Below are 25,722 nucleotides of genomic sequence, written 5' to 3' on the forward strand. Positions count from 1 at the left end.
CTGGTAACATTCTCTATATCAATAATAACATTGGGCAAATCAGTGCCTCCATTGTGGAGAGCCAAACCGGTATTTTCAAATAATGTTGTTCTTTAATTTTCTCCCATACTAATAATAATGCATTCTTAACACAGTGTTTTTGGAAATAGCTATGTATTTTATTTCTTCCATACCATAAAAAAGGATGCCAACCTAATTGAAGATCATGTCCCCTCAAGGTCGATTGTCTTTTATTCCTCAAGCCAATTCATTCTTTCACCCAACTAAGTATCAAAGACTGGTGGTACAATTCCCAATTTGATAGCCCCAAACCACCTCTATTTTTAGACTCTTGCAACATTTTCAAACATTACTTTTTTCCCTTGCCAAATATAATATTGTTTTATTTAATTCTTCAAAATATTTTTTCCAAGTTTTATTGATGTTGTTTGAAATGAATATAATAATCTTGGCAAGATATTCATTTTTATAGTGGCTACTCTTCCTATCAATGATAATTGTAGATTTTTCCACTTCTCCAAATCTGTTTTAATTTGTTGCACCAATTTATAATAATTATCTTCTTTAATCATTATATATCTTGCCATTAATTGAATTCCTAAATATTCAACTTTCTTGACTATCTGTATACCTGTATACCTAGTTCTTTTTTCTCTATGTCTATAACATTTTAAACTATTGTTTTGTTTTTTCTTTATTTAGTTTCAGTCCTGCAACTTCATCATATTCTTCTATTTTCCTAATTAGTTTAAGTCCATTTTCCTCTGGGTCTTCCAAGATAAAGACCAAATCATCTGCGAATGCCTGTAGTTTATATTTTTCCTTTTTTATTTCCATACCTTTAATTTCTATATCTTGTCAATATAAATAGTGAAAGGGATAGTGGACATCTTTGTCTTGTGCCTTTTTTAAAGTTAGAATTCTCTGTCATATCTCCATTTAGCAATACCTTTGCTATTTGTTTATTGTATATTGCCATTATCATCTTAATAAATCTCTCACCATACATCTTGATGTGATAGTTCTGTCATTTTAAAGAAAGTCCTAGTGGCAGTATGTGCCTTTTTATCTATTTCCCTACTTCTATAATCCAATTTTGCGCACACAATTGCATCAAAGTCCCTAACACACAAATGTTTTCATAATCCATTTCAGTTATTTTCATGTGAAGTTTTTTTTTAATAGAATCCTTCTTATTATTTGGTGTGTATATTACTATCAACAGTACTTGTTTTGGGTTTATTATTACCTCCACCATCAAAATGCTCCCCTTTTTATTGTTTCCTTTATAAAATCATCGCCCTTTTCTTTTGTTGTGCTAATGAGAAATATACTTTTCCCATTTTGGAGTATTCTAAAAGCTTTACTATACAGTTTTTTAATATGGACTTCTTGGAGACAAATTAAATCAAATTTTAATTTTGTGAAAGTTTTTTTTTCTTTTCATTAGTGAATTCAATCCATTTATGTTAATTGATAGCATCTTTAATTCTTCTTCAATCTTCTCATATATATAGGTCATATTGCCTAGTTGATTTTATTTCTCCGTTTGTTCCTTTGCTTTTGCTCCTTCTCGTTCTACTTGTTCTATTTTCTCGGCCTCACTTTCTTCTTGCCGCATAGTCTTTTCCAAATTTACTGGTTCTTTTTGTCCTTTATGTTCTACTTGTTCTCCCCTTTCCTGTTCTTCAGTAGTTCCAAATTGATATTCATAGAATTCATGTGCATCTAATCTAATGAGTCCAATCTGTATCTTTTTTCATTCCAAGTTACTAAAATTCCCTCTGGTGACAACCACCTGAAATTTACATTCTATTTGATCAGCTAACCTGTCTGGAATTGGTATTGTTTTCTTAGGTTTTTTACTCTTCTTGGCACCTTTTGAAGCATCACAATTTATTTGCCTTTATATTGAAATGGTTCGTTTCTTGCTTTTTTGAGTACTTCAACTCTTATCATCATCTTGACAAATCTGACATTAACTTCTCTTGGGACAGTATGTCTTCTTGTGTAGATTGTATGTATTTGAAATATTTCATCAATATCTGCTTGCATTTCCTGTTTTGTAATTTGTAAGGCATTTGCCAACAATTCTGTCATTCTATCAGGTAGGTCTTCTCCTTTTTCCTCATCTGTTTTGAAATCTCACAAAGTAAGTGGCCTTTTTCACTTGCAATGAAATCACGTTTTCCTCCAACTCTTAATTTTCCTGTGTAAGCCTTTTATTCATTTCCTCCATTTTTCTCTCTGCTTGTTCTGATTTTTCTTCTGTTACCTGAATTCTTTGTTCATTTTTTTCTATCACTTGTTGGAAATTCCCTATTTTTTCCCTCATATCGTGTATTGTTTCTTTCGTCTCTCCCAACTCAGTCTTCACCTCATTATGATTCTTTGTTATGCCTCCTGTAAAGATTCAAACATCATCACATCTTTTTGGAATGAATTTAATTTTTCTGCTTGTAACATGCTCTCTATCGATCTTTCATTTGATGGACTTGATGGTGCTGCTGATGTTGCTGCTGATGTTGCAGATGTGCTAATTTATTTAGGTTTGGATTACTTGCCATTTCTGCTTGTATCTACTTGTGTCTATTAACCAGGTTAATTTAGACCTTAATTTACTAAAATACACCACAATAATCTCCTAATCCTCAACCAATTTGACACCTCCCCCTATTTTAAACCAAGGAAAGAACACTTTTTCTTTTCCAATTTCCCACCAGTATCATCACAATGTTATAATTTTTAAAATCCACCAGATCAGTCCAATAATAAATCCCATAGTAGTGTGAAATGCTTCTTTGCAAATAATTGTTTTTCTTCTTCTTCTCTCAGTAATTAGTATCTATAATCCACAAGGCCCACCAATTTCCCAAGCCATTGTAAGTCTCAGTTCATTGCTCAAAGTTCACAGCTGCTTCTGTTTCACTTTGTTAATTATATTTGCAGTAAACAGTTTACAGGTATTCTTCTTTTCTCAGTAGTAGATATTTGTAATTTGCAAGGCCCACCAATTCCCCAAGACTTTAGAAATCTCAGTTCACTGTTCAATATATTTATAATCCCAAAGAGGTGGGGGACACAAAACGCGCTATTTGCAGTATCTAGCCAGTCCAGGAACCAAAAAAGAGCGGGGGGGGGGGGAATAAACAAAAGAAAAATCATCCACTTAGTCTCAAAAAAATATCCAAGCTGTTTCTGTTCTTTACTTTGCTAGTTCAATTTGTAATCCACAATAATGCAAAGCATAGTTCAAAGCATTTCAATATTTTCACTCTGTATCTCCAAATCTTCAAAGTGAACAGTGTTCAGGTGCTGTTTTGTTTCAAACTCCTTTTCAAAAACAACCGCTGTAAACATAACAGACTTCTTTTCACTTGTAGTATCCTCTCAAACCAGTAGATGTTGTGCTCACTTAAATTTTCCCTTTTTGCTACAGTATTTAAAAAATATTTTTGTAAAAGTTCATCCAAATTTAATAACCATAGAATCAGTTCCATTTTTTTTAAGTGTGGGAAAAAACAAAGGGAATCAGTTCAGGCTTTCCAGTAGTTTCAGCCTATGTCTCTTATTTTTTAAAATAAATCAAGCTTTTTCCAGATGTGTCAAAGGCTCAGAATCTTAGTCGCTGCTAAGCTTTGGGGAGTGGGAAAAAGAACATCCTGCCTCTCGCTCTTGAGTCACACTGTCAAAAAATAAAATAAGAAATGGGGGGAAATTCCCTCCAGGAGTTAGAAAAGAAAAAAATCTAACCCAGATCACTGCCAGTTTGAGGGCTTCCTCCAGACCTGCAAGGGGTTGCTTTTCTCCTTGCGATCCAACCTGTGTCCCCTCTTCATCTCCTCTCCGGGGTGACCTTTGGCCCCCTAGGGGGGCCTCCTGACAGGTAGAATTTGGCTGACTTATCAGAGCCCCACTAAGTCACCACTGTATCACTGCAACATCAGCCCCACCCATCCATGTTTGCTTGTTCTTAAACCTCAACAATGGGAGAGTTACAACTTTTCCATTTCTGGTCTTCAAATAGCAACACATTAGTGTTACCATTACATGATTTTTAACTGAATTTCCCCCATATGTTGTGATTTACCACTTTGCATATATTTAACCTATTCTGCCATTCCTAAAACATATACTGTTAGCCATCAAATTTTATGAATATAGATTGAGAAGCCTAGTTCTCTAAATTAAACATGGAACTTTACTTTTCTGCATTCTCTGTATTGTACTTATTATTTATGCTTATAAACATACTGTATTCCATTTTGAGAGTTGGGGATAAATAGAACATCTTTTGTAGGTGCAAAAGCAGTGCTTGAAACAAAATCTAATGTTTTAAGTCTGGAGTATTGCTTTAATTATTAAGAGTCCTTCAAAAAGTTCTATTTTTGTATCAAATGCTTTTTCATCCAAGAAAAAACACTTCTGGGGAACTCTAAATCTAATAATGCTAGGCTGTAGCTAAATGAAGGTGAATTTAATTAGGACTTGACTTGGAGTGAATATTAATTAGTAGTTTTCCCTCTCAGACACTGAAATCAAGATCTCAATACAAAATACACCCCAGATGTTCTATTGTAGGCTAAAATTCTAATGCTCCATGTTCACCTTCCATTTTTATTATGCTTCTATTTTAAGAGATTTGCAACAGACTATTGCCAGAGAACCCAGTGCTCCTTCTTTTCCTTCTGTGCCTGCATATCAAACTGTTCCCTCTGGGGGAAACAAGCCCTCTGCATCCTCTACTCCAACTCCAGCTCCCCGAACCAATATGGTAAGTAAATCAACAGTAAAGTTATTGTTTTATGCTTCCTCTATTTCAGTAAATTCAGTGAATTGGAAGAGTAGCCTAATATACTGAATACTATATATTGAAAAATTGTAGTGCAAAGCACAGATGAAAAATAATCTATTCATAGCCCAAGTAGATGAGACAGAAAAAAAGAGAAACAAAGATAATACCATGTTTCTCTCTAATCAAAATAGCATTTGAAAACTATTCTAGTTTTCTTGATAATTGATAATTTTGAGATTTGAGTTTTGGTTTTTCTAACAAAATTCTGGGCTACATAGAACTGTGGTTATGTAGGGATTGCAGAAATGGGCCAAGCAAAAGAGAAAGGATGATTGATAGGACACAGGAACAGTGAAGTGGATAACTAATATTGCCATTAGATCAACAACCTGATACTGATTGTGAATATTATGTATCACTTTGTATATTAAAGCTATTGCATTTACAATTTACAATATAATCTATTTTGTGATGTTATAAATTTCTCTCAGTTATATATACATTTCCTCAGATTTACTAATTAGATAAGAAAAATGAAGGATCATCCTTGGCAAACTTGATTTAAATAGGTAATTTAAGAAAGATTCTGTTGGATATTTTTTTATAATAATTTTTATTGAACAGTTTTTTTCCAGTTTTATAACACAATTATCACCTTTGCAACATTTCCGCATCGGTATATATATATCCATATATATATTTATATCCATACATATGTACATATATTTATTTTATACATATTAATCTATTAGTGTACTAATTTATATACAGTACATCTTACATTTTATATCATGTCTATTTATACGGCTTTGTACCTATTTTCTAATTCTTTAATCTTCCCTTGATGCTTTCCTAATCTTTACATCTTTCTTCTAACCATTTATATCATATATTCCATACCAAATAATATTCAGATTCTGCTTTATCTTTTGTAAATCTATCTATCTTAGTGCACTCTAACACTTTTCTTATCACATTTTCCTCTGATGGTATATTTTTATTCTTCCAATTTTGTGTGTATATAATTCTAGCTGCAGTTATGACATGTAATATTAAATATTGAATTTTTTCCTCATAATTCCCTGTAATTATCCGTAATAAAAATAGTTCTGGTTATAATTCTATTGGTGGTTTAATTATCTCAAGTCATTTTTTTAATTCTTATCCTTACATTTTTTTTTGCTACTGTACATGTCCACCTAATATGATAGTATGTTTCTTGGGCCTGACTGAATTTCCAGCAGTCCGTATTAGCAAACATTTTCACTAGTCTCACTGGTGGTAAATGCCATCTGTAGAACATTTTGTATAAGTTTTCTTTGTACGCTATTGATATTGTCAATTTGTAATTTTTTCCCCAGAATTTTTCCCGTTTCTCTAATTCTATGTTGTAGCCAATTTTTTTTGCCCAAGTTATCTATTTCTTCTTCCATTTTAAATTGCAGTAAGTAATTGTATATTTTTCTAATCAGTTTTTCTTCTGTCCCTTGTAAAATTTTATCCAGTTCTTGAAGCTCTTTATAGAATCAATATAGTTCTAAAACTTTTTTGTATCTGGTCTGAATCTGCATATATGGCCATTCTGCATTGATGTCCATTCCCTGGTTTTTTAAGTTCTTGTTTCGTTTTTAATTTCTCCTAGTTATCTAATAGGTCTTCATATCTTACTATTTTGTTTATGTCTAATACATTTGAATAGATTAATACTTCCATATATACAGTATATACAGTTCTCAGTTTTCTCGTCTTGTCTCTCTCTGTATCTCTGTTCTTGTGCCCTCTTGTTCGTTCTCTTTCATGCTCCATTCTTCTTGTTCCGCCTTCTTGTCCTCTAATTGCTGTTCTTCTTTCCTCCCTACTCTCTTGTTCTTCCTCAGTTGTAAAGTGACGTTCAAAGAACTCATGTAACTTTGAATTTCTTCTCCTGCCAGGTAATCATAATTCCCTCCAGAATAAGCCATCTAAATATCACGTTGTACCTTATTAGTTTTGTGGTTAGGAATTGGTAATACCTTCTCTGGTCCCTCACTCTCCTAGGTGTTTGTCTCAAGGTTTGTACTTCTCTTCCTTTGTATATCATAGGTTTCTCCCTTGCTTTTTTGTACACTTCATTTCTTATTGATTTTTTTTGCAAACCTCACGTGTACTTTTCTTGACAGCCTATGTCTCCTTGCATAGTTCATGTGAATTCAGTACACTTCATCAATGTCTCTCCGCATCCTGTTTTTTTTTTAGTGTGCCTGCTAATATTTCTGCCATAATTTCTCCCAAGTCTTCCTCCTTATCTTCCACTATATTTTGGAATCTTTAAAAAAATGCTGCTTTTTCCATCTGTAGGAAGACAATAGTTTTCTCTAAGTCTGTATTGGCCAGAGTCAATTTCTATTCTATTTTCCTTTCTGTTTGTTCCACTTTTGTTTCTACTGTTTGTATTTTTTGTTCATTCTTAATAATTTTTTTCTGAATATTTCTTATTTTGTCATCCATTCTTCTAATATCTCCTTTCATTTCTCCCATCTTGTTTTTGATTTCTTCCTGGTTTCTTTTTGTTTCTTCATGATTTTTTGCTATTGACTCCTGAGTCTTTATCATTGTTTCTTGTATCATGAGTAATGTCTCTTGCATACTCTGTAAATTTAATGCTGAGCTTGTTTTCTCTGTGTCTAGCATGTTCTCTATTTAGCATTGGTTTGAAAGCAATGACGCTGCAGGGTTTGATGATGCTTTCTTATTTATTTTAGTGATAGTTATTGTTCTTGTCATCTTCACTGCACATACAATTTTTTTCTAAAATAGCATATAATAATTCAGGTTTTTCGAATTTTTCTTTTAAATCTTCCCTTCCACTTCTTCTATTATATTTCTCCCACTTTCCAGTTCAGGTTATATTTAATTATTTATCAGTTAATTCACTGTAATAGTAATAATACCTTAAATATCCAGGTAGCTATATAAATTAATAGTAAATTAATTAAGTTAGTTAAATTCATATAGTTGTAATGTCTTTATAGTTTGTTATCAGTTTGTTATCAGTTTGTATATTTATATATAGATATGGAAATATATATCAGCTATATATAGATATAAATAGATATATACAAATTAAGATATAGCTATAGATAAGTATGCAAATTAATTAAATAGCTTAATCACCTATACGTTAAATACATATTTTCACTTATTTCTATTCTCTATAATCAGTAAAGTAGTCTTTCAATTTTTAAATTTATCAGCAATTCAGTTCAACACATTTATGTATCTATTTCTGCATTCATTGTTCATAATCAATCTTTTTTTTTAATTGACAAACAAGTCATCTTTAAGAGTTCATTAAATGTCTATTTTATACTTTCCCAAATATGTTCCAATAAGTTTTCTTCTTCTTTTTTCTCTTTCTTGTTTCAGACTTCCAAATCTCCTAGAATATTTTCTTGTGTATTGTAATTATTATGGATATTGCATTAGTCACTTTACTTTAGTCACTTTATTTTATTCAGTTTGTATCTCCTCAAATCTCTAGATGGCACTCTTGTTCTCTTTGAAGCTTGAAGTTTCAAAAGTTTTATTTTCCAGATTATAAAGTTTGTTAAGTTCTACAGTTTACAAAGGTTTTTTTTTCCCCCAGTCCAACTCTGTTGCCAATGTAAGTAATATTTAGTCTTTAGTATCATTTTAACTATAACTATAAATCTGGAGTTATTTTCCTTTCTCTTCTGTCTTCTCCTCCCAAAACTGTGAACAGTTAGAGGATATTGTTAAATGCTCCGATCTCCTTACCACCGCTAACTTTGGCCGGAAATCCTGCCTGACTCTTTAGAGTCTCAATTTCACAGCTAAAACTTTTAAAAAGTAAATCTTTTACCGTAGTTCGATGTATCTTCTTTCCCTGATCTCGTCACATTATATTTCAATATTGTCTTCCTCATCTGCAGCTGTCACGGCTCCAAATCCAGCAAAATGGCCAGTTTCTTTCCTGTCGGTTTCAAGGGGGTTCTCATGTCGGTTTGGGAGATCGCCTTTCTCCTCGACATCCTCAGAGTTTCCTTTCTCTCTTGTTGATCCCTCTGGGATTAATGTTGCCTTTTTAAGGTCTCAAGTAGGAAAAATCGGGCAATAGGAATGGAGCTGCCATTCCTTTGCACCACTCTATCCTGATATGACCTCCCGAAGTCCTTTTGGATATTTAAAAGGAAACAATTTAAATAATTTTTTTCTTATTGTGTGGCAATTATATAATGCTATTTGTGTTTTTAGTCAGCCTTTCATGACTATGGTTGCCATAAATATAAAATATAAAGAATATAACTGTAGTTCTAACTTAGATTATATAATTTTGTTGTTTAGTCTAGTAAACCTCAGCCACCAGCACGCCCTCCTCCACCAGCAATTTCTATAGCACCTGTAGTGACTGCTCCTGGTTCAGCAACCACTGGGATATCATCTGCTCCTGTGGGTTCTGCAGCTAATCTAACACCTTCACAGGCCCAGGGGCCACCTTATCCAACCTATCCAGGATATCCTGCGTAAGTTTGCAAAGATGTGAACTAATTAATGTCATCGTAATGCGATGTGTGAATGACCTTGGGGAACAAAGGGAAGATTAGATCGCACAGGCTGGGCCTCCTCCGGATTCCATCCGCCAGTCAATGTCGACTGGCGACTACACGGAGGAGAGCCTTTTCTGTTGCAGCTCCGACCCTGTGGAACGATCTCCCCGTTGAGATTCGTACCCTCACCACTATCCAGACCTTCCGCACAGCCCTCAAGACCTGGCTCTCCCAGCAGGCCTGGGGATAGGTTTCCAATTTACCCGCCCGAGTGTTGATTGTTGAATGCATGTTGTGGTTTATCATTTTATTTTTGGTCACTTATTGTTTGTCTCTTGTTACTGCACATCCTTCCCTTTGTGATTGTAAGCCGCCCTGAGTCCCCTCAGGGAGAAGGGCGGCCTATAAGTCTTAATAAAATGTCTCAAAAAAAAAAAAAAGATAAGCCGCCTAGGAAACAATCAGACAAGAGATGGAGGAGACCCCAATAAATTAACAAATCAGTGGAAGAAACTTTTGCCCTAATTGATCAGATGGTTAAAAATGGCAGTGGGAAATTTGTATCTTCAGACTTGCAAAACTCTGTTAATATAGCCTTACAGTAAAGCAGAATTAGCTCACTTCGGCCTATTTCCTATTTGTCTACTTGGGAGTTCTAACATATACAGTTAAGATGCTTCTAAACTTAGTGCCACTAATATTGAACATAATATATTTATGTATTAAATAGTTTTAGTTCCAATATTAGTTTGGAAGAGAGAGCCCGTTTAGTTTAGTGTTAAGGCACCAAACCACTGTGAGTTCTATCAAAGGGACTCTTTCCCAGCTCACAACATCAGGCTTGAGAAACAAATAAGTTGGTTAATTCCTGTGGTAACCAGTGGAACAATGCTTAGCTGATCCAAAAAATAAAAGTGGGACCTGGTCTTTTGGGAAAATATAAGAAGAGAAAAAATGTTTTGAGGAAAATAAATGGAACCTATAGCACAATATGCTGATTAATAAGCATTTTTTAAAAATAATACAGTACAAGTAGTCCTTGATTTAAAACAATTTGTTTAATGACCATTCAAAGTTACAACAGCACTGAAAAAAGTGACTTATGCCTGATTTTCACATGATCAAGCTTTGGGTGCATGGCATGACTCATATTAATGATAATTGCAATGTGCCAGGGTTACGTGATCCTTTTTTATGACCTTCTGAAAACAAAGTAAATGAAAAAACCAGATTCACTTAACAACTGTCATTGAGTGAGGTGATCATATGGTTCAGAAATTTGTGACTATCAATTCACCAATTCAATCTGCTATTCACCTTAGATGATTTTTTATATTAAAAAAAATACATAAATGTTTATGTAAATTATCAATTATAAATAACAGGCTAATAATATCTTTTTATTTTCCATGATGTATGAGAGGGAACTCTCACTATCTACCGTATTTTTCAGACTATAAGAAAAATTTCCCCTCAAAAAACGGGCTGAAAATCTGGGTGTGTCTTGTACACTGAATACAGCATTTTTTGCCTCCCAAAATCCCGCACCCTTCGCCAAAATGACCATGCATAGCATTTACGAGGCCTTCAGAGTGCTCCTGGGGGCTGGAGAGGGCAGAAATGAGCAAAAAAGGGCCATTTTTGCTCAATTCTCCCCCAGCCCCCAGGAGCACTTTATAAGCCTCCTAAAGGCTATGCATGCCCCCCCTTTTTTGCAAAAAAAGGGCCCGTTTTCATGAAAAACAGGCGTTTTTTTGCTCATTTTTGACCCCACCCCTCAGGAGCACTTTACAAGCCTCCTAAAGGCTATTCGTGCCCTTTTTTTGGGGGGGGAAAGTGGGGGCATTTTCACAAAAAACAGGTGGTTTTCGGGTGGTCTGCAGAGTGCAAAAAAAATTTTTTTTAATTTGCCTCTTCAAAATCTTGGTGCGTTTTATACTCTGAAAAATACAGCATATTGTTTTAAAAAGTGAGACTGATTCAGAATATAGCATGGAGATCTCATGTGACTGCATGTTTGGCTTAGAAACATACAAATGTCTTGTATAAGGGCTGATTTAAGCCAGAAATAAAGTAGTACAGGTAGTTCTCAATTATCCTTAGTGACTGGTTGAAGTTACAAAAGATACTTTTGACCCAGTTCTAAAGTTCTAATGGCGTTCCCTCTATCCACTAATCATGTGACGGTGTTTTGGCTGCTCAGCTGTTTTGTATTTATGTCTGTTTTCAGTGTCCTGCTATCACTTGACTATGTTGTGTTCAGTTTTTGGCAAAAAATAAATAAATATCCATAGCAAACAATGGATTTGCTTAATGACTGATGCAAAAAAAAGGGGGGGGTTGGCATTCGATGATCTGCAATCAGCTATCATAACTGTAATTGGCAGACTCCACTATGGTTATAAGTCAAACCTACTTGTATTTGTAAAAAATCCATATAAAAATGCTGAAATTATATTTTGCCCATTTGCATATTGTTTTGATTAAAGTAAGACAGTTATTACGATCTTCTTTCATTGCTAAACTTGGTAATAGAGATTGAATTACTATTTCTCACATGATGATTAGATTAGATACTTTCATGTGTAGATTGTTCAGTGTTTAGTTTAATAGCTTTATGAAATGAAGATTATTTCTGCATCGTCTAAGATTTTTGGGATTCTTCATTCTAATAAAATACCATTTTTTTTTTGTTTTCACAGATATTGTCAAATGCCTTTGCCATTGACCTATAATCCTTATATGTATGGCCAATACAATCTTCCATATACACCATCACCTGCGTACCAAAATCCTGGACAAGCTTCTTATCCAGGTCCACCACAGCAACCTGGATACCCTTATCCACAACAGCCATATTATCCACAGCAATAACGTATTAGAAAAGAAACATTGCTTGTTATAACTTAGAGTAATTTGCAATAAGCATACTAAACTTCTAGTTCAGCTGATGTACCTCACTGTATTGGAATGGTTGATAACTTCCTTTCCTATTAATACTCCAAAATATATATTTTCTCAATTGAATTTTGGTTATATCAGACTTGTTGAGAAAGTGGCAAGCTACTACAACATTAAATTAACATAATTAGATTTTAGTGAAATTCAATTTATGTACTAATTTACTTACACCAAAAATTCCCCTCCTATAAATAAATACTAAATGATTGATCTAAACAAACTGGCACAAGCATTGGTCTGATATAAACTATAAGAGTAAATAGAATTTCTATATTATATTGGTTTGTATTTTGGATTTGCTTTTAGTTACCAATACGTTTTCTTTAAAGCGTTGTAAATTGTAAGTGGAAAATAAACTGCATAAGATAGTTTGAAAATTATACTTAGATATTTTATATTTCGCTATAACTAATGGATGTTTTTGAAGCTAAGGCACCTTCTTTTAACACTGCTTTTGATGCTGAGATTTCAGCAAACCAATCATGGTTTCTTATATTAAGTTCCTATAATATACAAACAATCTCAAAAATCAGTATGTTCTTCCAGAATAAGGTAAAATAAATCAGCATATTTTTATTGAATCATTCAAAACCTAGCTTGTAAGGTATTCATTGGGGATGTACACTTGACATTTTGATATTTTACTTCTGGCTTATCTAATTATATTGTTTTTTGAGATGCTGAAAGTTCAGTTGTCCCCTGCAACTTGCCTTTATCCTACCTCATTGCACGTGCCTCTGTATATAGAAAGATGATCCCGTGCAATCTACTTTTCTTGGGATGTCTGAAGAAAGCTTAAGCTACAAACATGGATACATAAAAATAATTACATTAATTTAACCAATTTACTCCATTTTCAAAGTTTTGAAAAGAACAAGAATCTCATGCTGCAATTAAAATAAGATTCTATTAGAATTGTTTGTCTTAAATCCATGCATTTAAATATAGTTCACGCCTGCATGACATATAGGAGGCAATGTGCCTGGCTGAGAAGCCTGTGCAACTCACCAGCATTTTTAAAAAAAGTAATAAATGTACTACTGCCACCAAAAGGTGGAAAGTACACTTTCTCAAAGTGTCGCTGCTAACACTGCCATCTCCAGTGCTGCTGCCACTTTGCTAACTGCAAAATAGCTGTTATACATGCCTGATATTATTTTGCAGCCTGCAAGAAATTTTAATTTATTGACCATTCATTCAGTTTCTATAGCTCTCACATTGACCAAGTGAGTGGCTTAACAATTCTAAAACAGTTAAAACAATTAAAAATTATAGAATAGTAATCAAGAAAATAAATACAGTAGCCAAGATAATTAACCAATTAACAATATAAGCCAGAAATTGAGCATTGCAGGCCTGAGTACTAGTTAAGTTTTTGAGCCTTGCAAAAGGCTAACAGGGTGGAGGTCATATTTATTTCCAAGTGGAGAATGTTCCACAAAGCAGGGGTTACAGCAGATGATGTCCTAGTTCCTGCCATTCGAACGTCTTTGGCAACACATCCAATCTAGATTGAATTGGATGGGTAGAGACTCTTGGAAAAAGACAATCCCACAAGTAACCCCAGTCCCAAGGCATATAAGGCTTTAAAGGGGACAACCATACTTTGAACTATACCCAGAAACACACTATCAATTGAGGTAGCTATGTAGTTGTTTTAGTTGTGTCGTATATCTGGCACCATTTGCTACCTGTGCAAATGTTTTATGTTCTCTTTCAATTTCATAAAAGTTAAAACTAAGGGAGAAAGAAATATTTAATTCTTTATTTTAATTACTAAAATTCTATTATAAATTACTAATAACCCTGTGAAAGGGATACAACTTCCTTATCTTACTAGTAAGTGGTAATCTGAATAAATAAATCTCATTTTTATAATAGCAGCCGAGAGTATAATTTTACCATTTAAAAAATGGAAGAACAAGAAATATATTTCATGTTTCCTACAATGCATCAGTTATCATAAGACAGAAATACACAAGTGTTAATAAATATTTATTAAATATTAAATTAAATTTTAGATTGCAGGTATATAAAATTGAGACTCTGCTTCTGAATACAGTACAGTAGCAAATAAAAACAGGTCCATGTTCTAGTTTTTTAAAAGTCTCCAGTAGAAGGCAGACTAAAACCATGCTATCAAGCTTTTTCACACAATTATTGTATAAATTTATTATTCTGCTGACATTATCAAGGGAGCTAATGATTAAAAATAAAATCAGATTGGTATAAATTATAAAAACTGAAAACATTATGCAGGAACATATCAGAATTAATAAAACGTGGTGAATCATGGCTGTTTAAATGAAAGAGCTTCATCTTACACTTTTAACTTCACTATTTCAGCCTTTCTAAGGACCAGATTTCTATAATTGCACCCAAGACAATTCCTTAGTTTCTCATCTTCTGTCTTACCTTGTGTCTTATCTTATTTGAGTGTCTTACCTTGTGTCTTACCTGAGCTGCTCTTCAGCTCAGTGACTGAAGAGCAGGCAGAAAAAGGCGTCTGAAAGGAAGAAATTCTTGAGCAAATTATTTGAGAATAAGATGTTTTGAAATTATAACTTCAGTTCTCAAAAGTTTGAGCAGGCAATCTTGTTTTTTTAACTGTTTTAGTCAATTGTAAGTGTACATTGCAGCAGAATATAGCTATCACATGCTTTGTTATATACAAATAAACCAGATTAGACAAAATAAATATTTTCCTTTAACTATTTTTCATTCTTTTTTGTTTCTATTAAAATGTGAAACTATTGCTCAAGAATAGAACTTTATTTGTCTACCTAATATCTAAGAAGGAAGCTAAGATGCTTTTTCTCAAAGCATCTCTTCTTTGAGAAAGAAGTCAAAAATATAATCTGATACTTGGGTTTCTATGCAAATATCTAACTAGCTTGTTCTAACTTCACTGATTTTGTTTCACATTTTCACAATTGGTTTGTGAATGGGAAAGTAAAATTAAGAATGGTAAGGAAAGACAGTGTGATTGCTGTCTTTCCTTATCATCCTTATTTTTACTTTCCCATTCCTCAAAGGAAAACTTTCCATTCCTACAGATTTAGTTGCATTGCTTCAAAAGACAATTTCTCATTACAACTTTTCCAAATTGCATGGTTGCACAACTACACCTTATATTTGCAAGGTTTTCTAAACATTTGTTACGTTCTGTATTTCTGGACTTTAGGAAACAAAATCCAAATCACATTTTTATATTTTTTTATTTTAATTAGGAGAGGGGTGAAGGGAAATAAAACCTGTCTTCTCTGTCTAGTGAATGCTGATCATCTACATAATTCTGGGAAGATGGTATAGACTAGTTGAATAATGATTCATCTCTCAGATCAGAGACATGCATCAAACAAAGATCAACCTAGAATTTTAAAACATTTATGTCGGGCATCCATTCTCTATATTATCATTAGCTTTGCTGTATCAGTCTCTTTGTTTCTTTATGATGGTGCTTACATCAGTATCTAGGAAAGCATGATTGAAGGTTTTCTTGGTAGAGCTTTTATATAACATAACACAACATTTAGAAATTTCAGTTTTTGTTTAAAAAAATGTATAACGGAATCAGTACTGAAGGCAATTATGATAAATTTTTCTGCTGCTGTGCCATATCTGAGATGATTTTGATAATATGTTCTTGTATTTTCTTTTGAACTAGCTTTTGGAAAACATTTTAATGCAAATATACTGAAAGTGTCAATAATAATGAATGTATAAAAGAAATGTCAGGTTTTTAAAAAAATAATATTTATTAAATTTTCTAACATTTAAAAGACAAAACTCAAAACACAAATTTACACTTGTAACATATTGATATCCATATTTTTTGTAACAATCCTATTTACAAAAAAATTCTATTTCTATATCATTATCCTAAGTTATATCCTTATTTAAATACTCTATACATTTATACATTTATCCTTTATGCCTTAAGTTTTATGTTTACTCTCAAGCCAGGAATACCATCTATTCCAAATTTGATAGTACGTGGTTTCTTCCCTCTCCTTCATTTCCACAGAGAGTCTATACATTTCTGCACATTCTTATAATCGGTTCTGGAGAAGTATCTGTTTGTTTCCAGTTCTGTACTAGTATAATTCTATTTGCAGTTAATATATGTAGTATTATATAATTTTTTCTCTATTTTTCCATCAAAGATTCCCAGGAGAAACAATTCCGGCTTCAGCTCTGTCCTTTGCTCAGTTATCTCTTCCAGCCACTTCCTTATTTTACGCCAGTATTTTCCAACCTTGGGGCAAGTCCACCACATGTGGTAGAACGTTCCCTGTTTGTACCCACACCTCTAACACTTAGGCAATCTGTTTGGAAACATCTTAGCCATTCTGGCTGGTGATAGATGCCACCGGTAGAACATTTTGTAGAGGTTCTCCTTGTAAGCAGCTGACATCGTTAGTTTGTAGTTTCTCTCCCATAATTTATCTCACTGGTTCAATTCGATACTGTGCCCAAAATTTCTCGCCCAGATTATCATTGTTTCTTTCACATTTTCTTCTTCCAATTTGAATCTTAGTAAAAAATTATATACCTTAGTAATCATTTTCTTCCTTGGTCCTAATAATATTTTATCAAGTTCCAGTCTAACTGCTATATTCTTCCTTTTTAATTTTCAGCCCCCCTTTATTGTTCGATTTTGACTAATTTGTGTCAATAATATTACCCCTTTAGTTATAATCTCCATTGTTTCCCCATTTACAATTATTTTTTCCAGTTGCTTCGAATACATTACTTTAATCATACCCGTAAATTTCTCCCCGAAATTCATATTTGTTAATTGATTTATAAGATAGTTCCAATTTAAATTATCAAATGCTTTTTGGGCATCTACAAACATTAATGCCAGCTGCTTTTCAGGATGTGCCTCATAGTATTCTAATGAATTCATAATCATCCATGTGTTGTTTCTATTTGGCAAGAATCCATTCTGGTCCGAATAAATGATTTCATTTAATATTTTTTGGCTCTTCCTGCCATTATCATCACAAATATTTTGTAGTCCACATTAAGTAGTGAAATTGGCCTATAATTCTTAATTTGTTGTGTATTTGCACCCTCCTTTGGAATGAGTGCTATCAATGCCTCCATCCAAGTCTTTGGTAATTTTGCCTGCTCTAGAGCTTCATTGTATATATTCAAAAGTAAGCTTTCCAATGGTATTTGTATTTCTTTGTAAAATTCTACAGGGATGCCATCTGGACCTGGCGTTTTATTATTCTGTGTGCTGCTTGGGGAATCCAATCATGGGTTAACTTTGTCCATTAGCCTAGAGTATGCAAATCTTGACCATGCCTCCTCTGACTGGACCAGATCAGTTTTTTTACTCAGTCCAGCCTAATGAGATGCATCTCAATTTTCTCTCTAGACTAATCGACAAATTTCACCTTTTACTTGGATTCAGCAGCACAGATTACGACCTTAAATTGGTATATTTGCTCAGAGGTGGAGGCGGCAGTTCGCTGCCAGCCCAGACCCTCACCGCCGTCGTTTCTCTTGCCTGGGATCGGAAGCTGCGAGGTCCGCAGGCTCATGTGCCGGGACAGCAGCGGCGCTTCCAATTGCGGAGATTGGCGTTTGTTTCCCTCGCCTTGTGTTTGGCGCGTCCTGGGCTGGTGCACCGTCCTGCACCGTTGCGAGCCGGAAACGACCCACCTGTGCGGCGCGGTTCAACCCAGGCATTGCCATTGCCTCGTGGAGTTTCCTTGGTCGCAGCAGCGGCGTTTTCGCCGTGGAGCCAGCGGTTTGCAGGATCCCTGGGCTTGGCGGTTTAAATATTTGCGCCCTCCAGGGCAGCCGCCATTTTGGATCAGGTTCTGCGCATGCGCCAGAATTGGCCGGAGGAGGCGGGTCGCATGATTTCGCGCCCAGGCATCGGCGCCACCCTGACGGCCCTACTTTTTCCCTCACTTGCGGCTAGCTGAGTCACTGAGGAGGTCGTTCCAAATCAGCTACTGCTTTCATGTGACGCTTTGTGCAGAGGAGAAATTTGTGGCATTTACTCATTAAAGGAGGTTGAGCCTTTCCAAATCTCTTTCTATCATTACAATGGCTGATCAGTCTGTGTCCAAAGGTACTGTGGAGCCCTCTTGTGAGCCCCGTTCCCCTGGTGAGGAGGGGGGGGCTAGCCCAAAGCCCAGCAGGGCCGCTACTAGGGCCACTAGTCATAGGCCTTGGGCCTCATCCGCCATTAGGGACAAATCCCATAAGCACAAGGATAAATCCAAGGCACCAGCTAAAGCCTCTGGGACACCCAGCAGCTCACCCCCGGTTCTGATTCCGCAACGGGCTTCCCCAGCACGCCCTACAGAGCAGGGTTGGTCCCCTGATATTCAGATGCCCCGGGTTCCTATGGCAGCAGAGGGGGGGTTGGGCCCCCTCCCCCCTCCCATTTCTGATCTAAGTATGGCTTCGGCCCACTCGCCCCCACGTGCAGGGCCTTCTGCTACTTTCACTCCTACTGCTGCAGGCCTCAGACCACTGGAAGGCCAGGATTTGGGCTTCCCCTCTAATTTGTACCAAATGATTTCTACTGCTATTTCTAAGGGGATGGATGCGGAACTACTTCGTAGAGCCCAGGCTCCCAGGGCCACTGTGACCCGGACTGGCCTTGATCCCCAGACAGTGCAAGGGGATTCGTCTATTCCTCTAACAGAGCCACCTTCGCCAGTCTATAGTGAGGAGTTGGTCTTAGTGGAGGAAGGTGAGGTCATAGATAGGGAATTTTCCGATGATGAAGGGCTTCCACTGGATCAACCTACTGCACTGGGTTTGTTCCGCCACTCTCTCTTTACGTCATTGCTGTATAAGGCTAAGACCAGCACCCACATGGGGGAGGCGGCCTCTAAGGATAGCACAGCTGTGGGATTGGATGCAACTGAGCGCCTCTTTGCTGAGCAAGTGGCCTTGCAGGATGTTATTCCCTCGCCCAAGCTCTTTCTGGATCTGATTCAGAAGCAGTGGGATCAACCGACCGTGGTTAACCCACCCAGCAATGGGGATAGGAAAGCGTACACTTCTACCCCGGAATTGGAAGGTCTTCTCCAGTTTCCCACTGTAGATGCTCCCATTGCTGCCCTCGCCTCTCCAGCATTAATTCCATCAGAAATTTCGGAGGGTTTGAAGGCTGAGGATCGTACGGCCGAGACAGTCATTCGCAAGATCCATCAGGCTGCGGCCTGGGCCTTACGCTCGGCTACAGCAGCATCCTTCTTTAATAGGACTTCCTTGGTCTGGCTTAAGCAATTGCAGAGTGGGCTTGCCCCAGAGGAAATGTGCCTTCACCAAGACATTACCAAATTGATGGCAGCCTTGGAATTTTCTGCGTATGCTACTCTTTGTGCAGCAAAATTCGCCTCTCGAGCCGTAGTCTCTAATGTAGCATCCTGGCGCTTGCTGTGGCTACACCATTGGCAAGCTGATGTCAAGTCCAAATCGCGCCTTGCATCCACGCCCTTCAAGGGCGGAGCCTTGTTTGGGTTGGTTCTAGATCCCATCCTCATTCAGACCAGGGATAAGCGTAAGGTTCTCCCTTCCACCAGTGGCTGTGCCACTAGGAGACAGCAACCTTATCAGAGACGACAGCCCTTTTGGGCCGGGGACTCCGGATTCGCCCCTGCTACCTATGTTCCCCATTACAACAGGGGTTTCTCCCAGTCGATTAGTCAAAGAGACACAGGAATGTAAAGTTTTGCCCCAATCCAGGGCAAGTCATCTCTCATAGTACATTCATTCACGTGCTGCCGGAACCAATCATCATCAGGGAGGGCTTTCTTGAGATTGGAAAGAAAGTCCTGGGACATCTCCACTTTAGAACGTGCTTGATTCCTAGTAACAACTGGAGCAGCGAGGCTCATCGTGGGAATGACAGGCTGGACCACACTGAGTTTAGAACAGTTGTACTGAGGAAGCCTGGATAAAGCATCAGCCATAAAATTCTCCCCCCCCCCCCGGAATGTATTTCAGGGTGAAATTAAAACGATTGAAATGCTGAGCCCAGTGCATCTGTTTAGGAGAAAGTCTTCTGGGAGTCCTCAAAGCTTCCAAATTCTTATGGTCAGTCCATACCTCAAACGGGTGTTTGGCACCTTCCAGAAAATGGCTCCAAGTGGCCAAAGCCCAACGAACAGCAAATGCTTCTTTCTCCCAAATGGCCAACAAACAAACAACGTCTCTCCAGGTCAGTTACTATGAGAGAGGTGTATGCGCAGGGTTGTAAGTTACCTTGACTATTGGCTTGAAGCAATACGGCCCCCACTGCCACGTCGCTGGCATCAGCTTGAACCACAAAAGGCACGTCCATGTCCGGGTGCTTGAGGACTGGTTCCTCTGCAAAAAGCCACTTTAACTTCTCAAAGGCAGCTTGACATTCCATGGTCCAATCCAACGGCTTGCTAGGCTTGGGTTTCGCCCCACCTTTGGACTTCAAAAGTTATGGGAAGAACTATCTTAGCAAAAGAGGGGATGAACTGGCGATAGAAATTGGCAAACCCCAAAAATTTCTGCAATTGCCTGCGTGTACGAGGAGCCTCCCGCTCAGTGACCGCTTTTACTTTAGCAGGGTCCATCTCAACGCCCGCGTGGGAGATACGATAGCCCAAGTAGTCAACTTTCTCCTGATGGAATTCACATTTGGACAATTTAGCGTAAAGCTCAGCAGCCTGAAGCTTCTTCAGCACCATACGAACCAGCTTTACGTGTTCCTCACATGTTTCCATGTAAATAAGGATATCATCCAAATATACAATAACGCCTTTGTAAAGGTGGTCATGTAACACCTCATTAATTAACTGCATGAAGACTGTAGGCACCCCCTGTAGGCCAAACAGCATCATGCGAAATTGGAAACAGCCAAGGGGGGAGTTGAAAGCTGTTTTCCACTCGTCTTCCTCTTTAATACGGACTCTATAGTATGCTTCTCTCAAGTCCAGTTTAGTGAAAATGCGGCCCTTCCCCAATTGGGCCAGCATGTCCTTCATCAGTGGCAACGGATAGAGGTTTTGAGCTGATATCCCGTTCAGGTTTTTAAAATTAACACACAAACGAAGAGAGCCATCTTTCTTTTCCCTGAATAGCACAGGAGCCGCCACCTTGGGTCTTGCCGGTTCAATAAATCCCCTCTCCAAATTCTTATCAATGAATCTTCTCATTTCCTCCATTTCCCTAGGGGACATTGAATATATTTGGGGCTTGGGAAGCTTCACCCCAGGCAAAATATCAATGGTGCAATCAGTGGGCCTGTGCGGGGGGGGGGGAGTTTATCAGAAGATTTTTCACTAAACAATCCCCTAAGATCCCAATATTCCTTTGGTATTTTCTCCTGCCCCCTGGCTGCCAATGTGGGGCTAGTATCAGCAGGATCCGGAGTCTCAACTTCCCGTTCAGGGGGTATGTTAGTGCAAATATGTAACCACCCCTTTCTCCAGTTAATGCGAGGGTTCCACTTATGAAGCCAGGGGAGTCCCAAAATAAGGGGCCGGTCCATGCCAGGTGCCACAACAAAAGTTATTAATTCTTGATGGGTCCCCATTTTCATCTCTATGGGCTCAGTAGAAAAATGAGCAGGACCACCTCCTGCAATAGAACCATCAATCTGGCAAAAAACAATAGGGGTTTTCAAAGTCCTCAATTTTAAGCCAAATTTCTCCACCATTTCAGGACTTATCATGCAGTGAGAACAGCCAGAATCAAGGAGAGCTAAAAGTTCTTCAGTCGCGCCAGAAGATGGCACTCTTAGTTCAATTGGGATAAGCATGGGGCCCCTTCTGGAACTTACCCAGCAATGAGACTGCTCCTCATCCAATTTGTCAGATGAGCTGGAGCTAACGCTTCCCTCCTCCTCCAGCCGGAAGTGCTGAGGAACATTCTCAGCGGCGAACGCAGCTTCTCTCTTCTTGCTCGTGGCCTTTATAGCTCGTCCCTCTTTGCGGGGAGGGGGTGGAGCGGTCTGAGCCAATTTTATGCGGCAATTCACGATGCGATGGCCTTCCTTTCCACAGCGGAAGCACTTGAAATTCTTGGTTTTGCCAGTGAAACCCCCTTTTCCCTCACTCCTGGGGTGTAGGGGGGCTTTTAGAGCTGCTGGGGGGATTTCTCCGCCTCTCCCTCCTTCATGCATTGAAGCCTGGCTAAATCCAACTCTACGTCTGCCGCGTGTTCATACCAAGCAGCTACACGGCGTGGAATGCGTCTGTTTATGCACTGTTGGTATATTTTTTCATTCAATCCCTCAGCGAATTGATCCAGCAAAGCGTCTTCCAACCATCCCCTCATATAGGCTGACAACTGTTGAAATTCCTGGACATAATCTGGCACCGATTTATTCCCCTGTTGCAGAGCCATAAATTTCAGGTGCCCTCGTCACTCGGTCAATGGGTCATCAAATCTCCTCTTCATGGCTGCCATAAAGTCATTAAAATTCCTCAGGAGAGGGGAATTGCATTTGTGTAGGCCAACCATACATTCGGCTGCCGCCTTCTCTAAGGACATCAACACCATCCTCACTTTCATCTCATCTGTCTCTAAATCAGGTCCATAGATTTCCATATAATTCCAGACCTGAATTATAAAAAGCCCAAGACTTTTAGGGTCTCCATCATATTTTACAGTGAAGGGAGGGACTTTTGCCATTCTGCGTTGCCTGCCCCCCTCCTGCTCTTTGAGCGGCCCTAGCTGGAGGGGGGGAGGCTGGTTCTGGATTTTCTTGCGCCCAACCCCCCTCGGCTTCTTCACCCTCCCTTAAACTATGCATCGAGTACCTTTGCTCAAGATCTTCAGCCGGCTTCCTTTCCACTGCTCTCTCACAGCTTCTGTGTTCAGTCCAAGCTTCTTTGAGGAGTCTCATGGCGTGGGAAAGCTTGTAATCCTCTTCCCCAGAGTCACCCCAATCTGCTGACTTTTTCTTTGGTCTCCTCGTGACTCCAGCATCCAATTCCTCAGACTCCTCTTTTTGTCCCACACTCAAAGTCCATCTAGGACGAACAGCAGGCTCTTCCACTCTTAGTCCCACCATCCTTTCAGTTAAAGATGGTCCTGCCATTGCCCCCTCTTCTTCCTGTTGGTCATTCACATGCAAAGACATTTCTTTTCTTCTTGTGAGGGCACCCCCCCCCTCGGTAGGTTTTAGCTCTGGGATGGGTGAAAAATGAGACTTAGCTTATTGTCAGCAGCACTTCATTCAGTAATCAGGAAAGAATACCACTGGACTCCATTTGTATTGAAATCAAGTGTACTTTTACTAATCATAAATGAACAGTTGCAAAGCCAAGCTAAGTCTGGTTAATTAGGCGCGAAAGCGAATAATATATTGTATAATTCATTCCCAATGCTTTGGTCGCATTGACCGATGATCTCTGGAGGGCCAGAGATGGAGGCTATGCGTCCATCCTGGTTCTCCTTGACCTCTCAGCGGCTTTCGATACCATCGACCATGGTATCCTTCTGCGACGACTGCGGGAGGTGGGAGTGGGAGGCACTGTTCTGCGGTGGTTCTCCTCCTACCTCTCGGACAGGTCGCAGTCGGTGTTGGTCGGGGGGCAGAGATCGTCCCTGAGGCCCCTAACGTGGGGTACCTCAGGGTTCGGTCCTATCCCCCCTACTATTTAACATATACATGAAACCGCTGGGCGAGATCATTCGGAGGCACGGGATAAAATACCATCAATATGCGGACGATACGCAATTGTATCTGTCCGCCCCGTGCCAACTCAATGAAGCGGTGGACGTGATGAACCAGGGTTTGGAGGCCGTTAAGAACTGGATGAGTGCTAACAAACTGGTACTCAACCCGGATAAGACCGAGTGGCTGTTGTGCTTCCCCCCCAATAATTTGGCTAATACACCAACGCTTAGGCTGGGGGGTCAAATTTTATACCCCTCAGATAGGGTCCGCAACTTAGGAGTCCTCCTGGATCCACAGCTGACTTTTGATCACCAGCTGTCGGCTGTGACCAGGGGGGCATTTGCCCAGGTTCGCCTGGTCCGCCAGTTGCGGCCCTACCTAGACCGGGGGGCTCTCACAACAGTCACTCGAGCCCTTGTGATCTCTAGACTGGAATACTGCAATGGGCTCTACATGGGGTTGCCCCTGAGGTGCATCCGGCGACTACAGCTAGTCCAAAATGCAGCCGCGCGAGTGATAGTGGGTGCACCGCGGTTTGCCCACGTTACACCTGTCCTCCGCGAGCTGCACTGGCTACCTGTTGGTCTCCGGGTGCGCTTCAGGATACTGATGACCATCTTTAAAGCACTCCATGGTAGTGGATCTGGGTACTTGAGAGACCGCCTTCTGCCGATTACCTCCCTAAATCGACCAATTAGATCGCACAGATTGGGCCTCCTCCGAATCCCATCTGCCAGTCAATGTCGACTGGCGACCACACGGAGGAGAGCCTTTTCTGTTGCTGCCCCGACCCCATGGAGATCCGTACCCTCACCACTATCCAGACCTTCCGCGCAGCCCTCAAGATCTGGCTCTCCCAGCAGGCCTGGGGATAGGTTCCAATTACCCGCCCGAGTGTTTGATTGCTGAATGAAAGTTGTGTTTTATTATTTTTTTCTTTGTGCACATATTGTTTGTTTCTGACCTTGCACCCCCCTCCCCTGTGGTTGTAAGCCGCCCTGAGTCCCCTCAGGGAAAAGGGCGGCATATAAATCCCAATAAACCTTAAACCTTAAACCTTAAACCCTCCCCTTGGCATCCCCGTGCACAGTCCAATCATAATTCTCCCAAATGTCAGGTGTGAGATAACTTCGAAAAGCATCACCAGGATGGAATGCTGAACCGTTGGCCTTGGCGGGAAACACTCCTCTTCCACATGTGCAGTAAGGTGGTCAGTTCAGTGTCTAGAAACTTCCTCCAGCACAACAATGATTCCCCTCCCAAATACCCTGCCCCCCTCCCCGTTTCAATGGCAGCCGAAGCAGTAGCAAAGCAGAGGCTGACACTGTCCTCATCTCGGACCCAGGCCCTACGAGATTTGCAGGTCACGATGGACTCCCTGTGCAGTCACGGGTTCATTCTCAACCTCCCCAAGAGCCACTTGCGGCCAACCACGTCACTGCTCCACCTGGAGACCATCATCGATTCGGTGTCTTGCAAAGTCTCCCTCTCTCCGGAGCGGCGACAAAGCATCCAGCACCTGGCAAATCAAGTTCCATCCCAGAGACTTTTGCTGTTGGCAATGCTGTCCAAATTACTGGGAAAGATGATTTCTTGTATCAACGTGGTTCCCTGGGCCAGGTTCCATGCGCCCCCACTTCAGTGGTTCCTGCTTCCCTTCCAGAGGGCCCACACCAGCCATTCCCAGACCAAGGTTTGGCTCCCGCACAAGCCCCTCACATCCCTTCATTGGTGGATATCCTCCAATCTCCTCCAAGGGTGCCCCTTCAAAGAACCTG

The 25,722-nt window shown here is 39.0% G+C and overlaps 1 protein-coding gene across 1 annotated transcript in view; it reads left to right on the forward strand.

Annotated features, from left to right (window-relative positions):
* PDCD6IP (programmed cell death 6 interacting protein) overlaps window positions 1-15,017 on the forward strand; it is a 79,385-nt gene extending 64,368 nt beyond the window's left edge. Inside the window, exons 16-18 of the mRNA XM_032234698.1 lie at window positions 4,639-4,774; window positions 9,140-9,318; window positions 12,045-15,017. Coding sequence (XP_032090589.1) covers window positions 4,639-4,774; window positions 9,140-9,318; window positions 12,045-12,216 — 487 coding nt within the window. The 3' untranslated portion in view covers window positions 12,217-15,017. The remainder of the gene's footprint in view (window positions 1-4,638; window positions 4,775-9,139; window positions 9,319-12,044) is intronic.
* Window positions 15,018-25,722: the final 10,705 nt, after the last annotated feature.

Source organism: Thamnophis elegans, chromosome Z, assembly GCF_009769535.1.
Source record: "Thamnophis elegans isolate rThaEle1 chromosome Z, rThaEle1.pri, whole genome shotgun sequence".
NCBI lineage: Eukaryota > Metazoa > Chordata > Lepidosauria > Squamata > Colubridae > Thamnophis > Thamnophis elegans.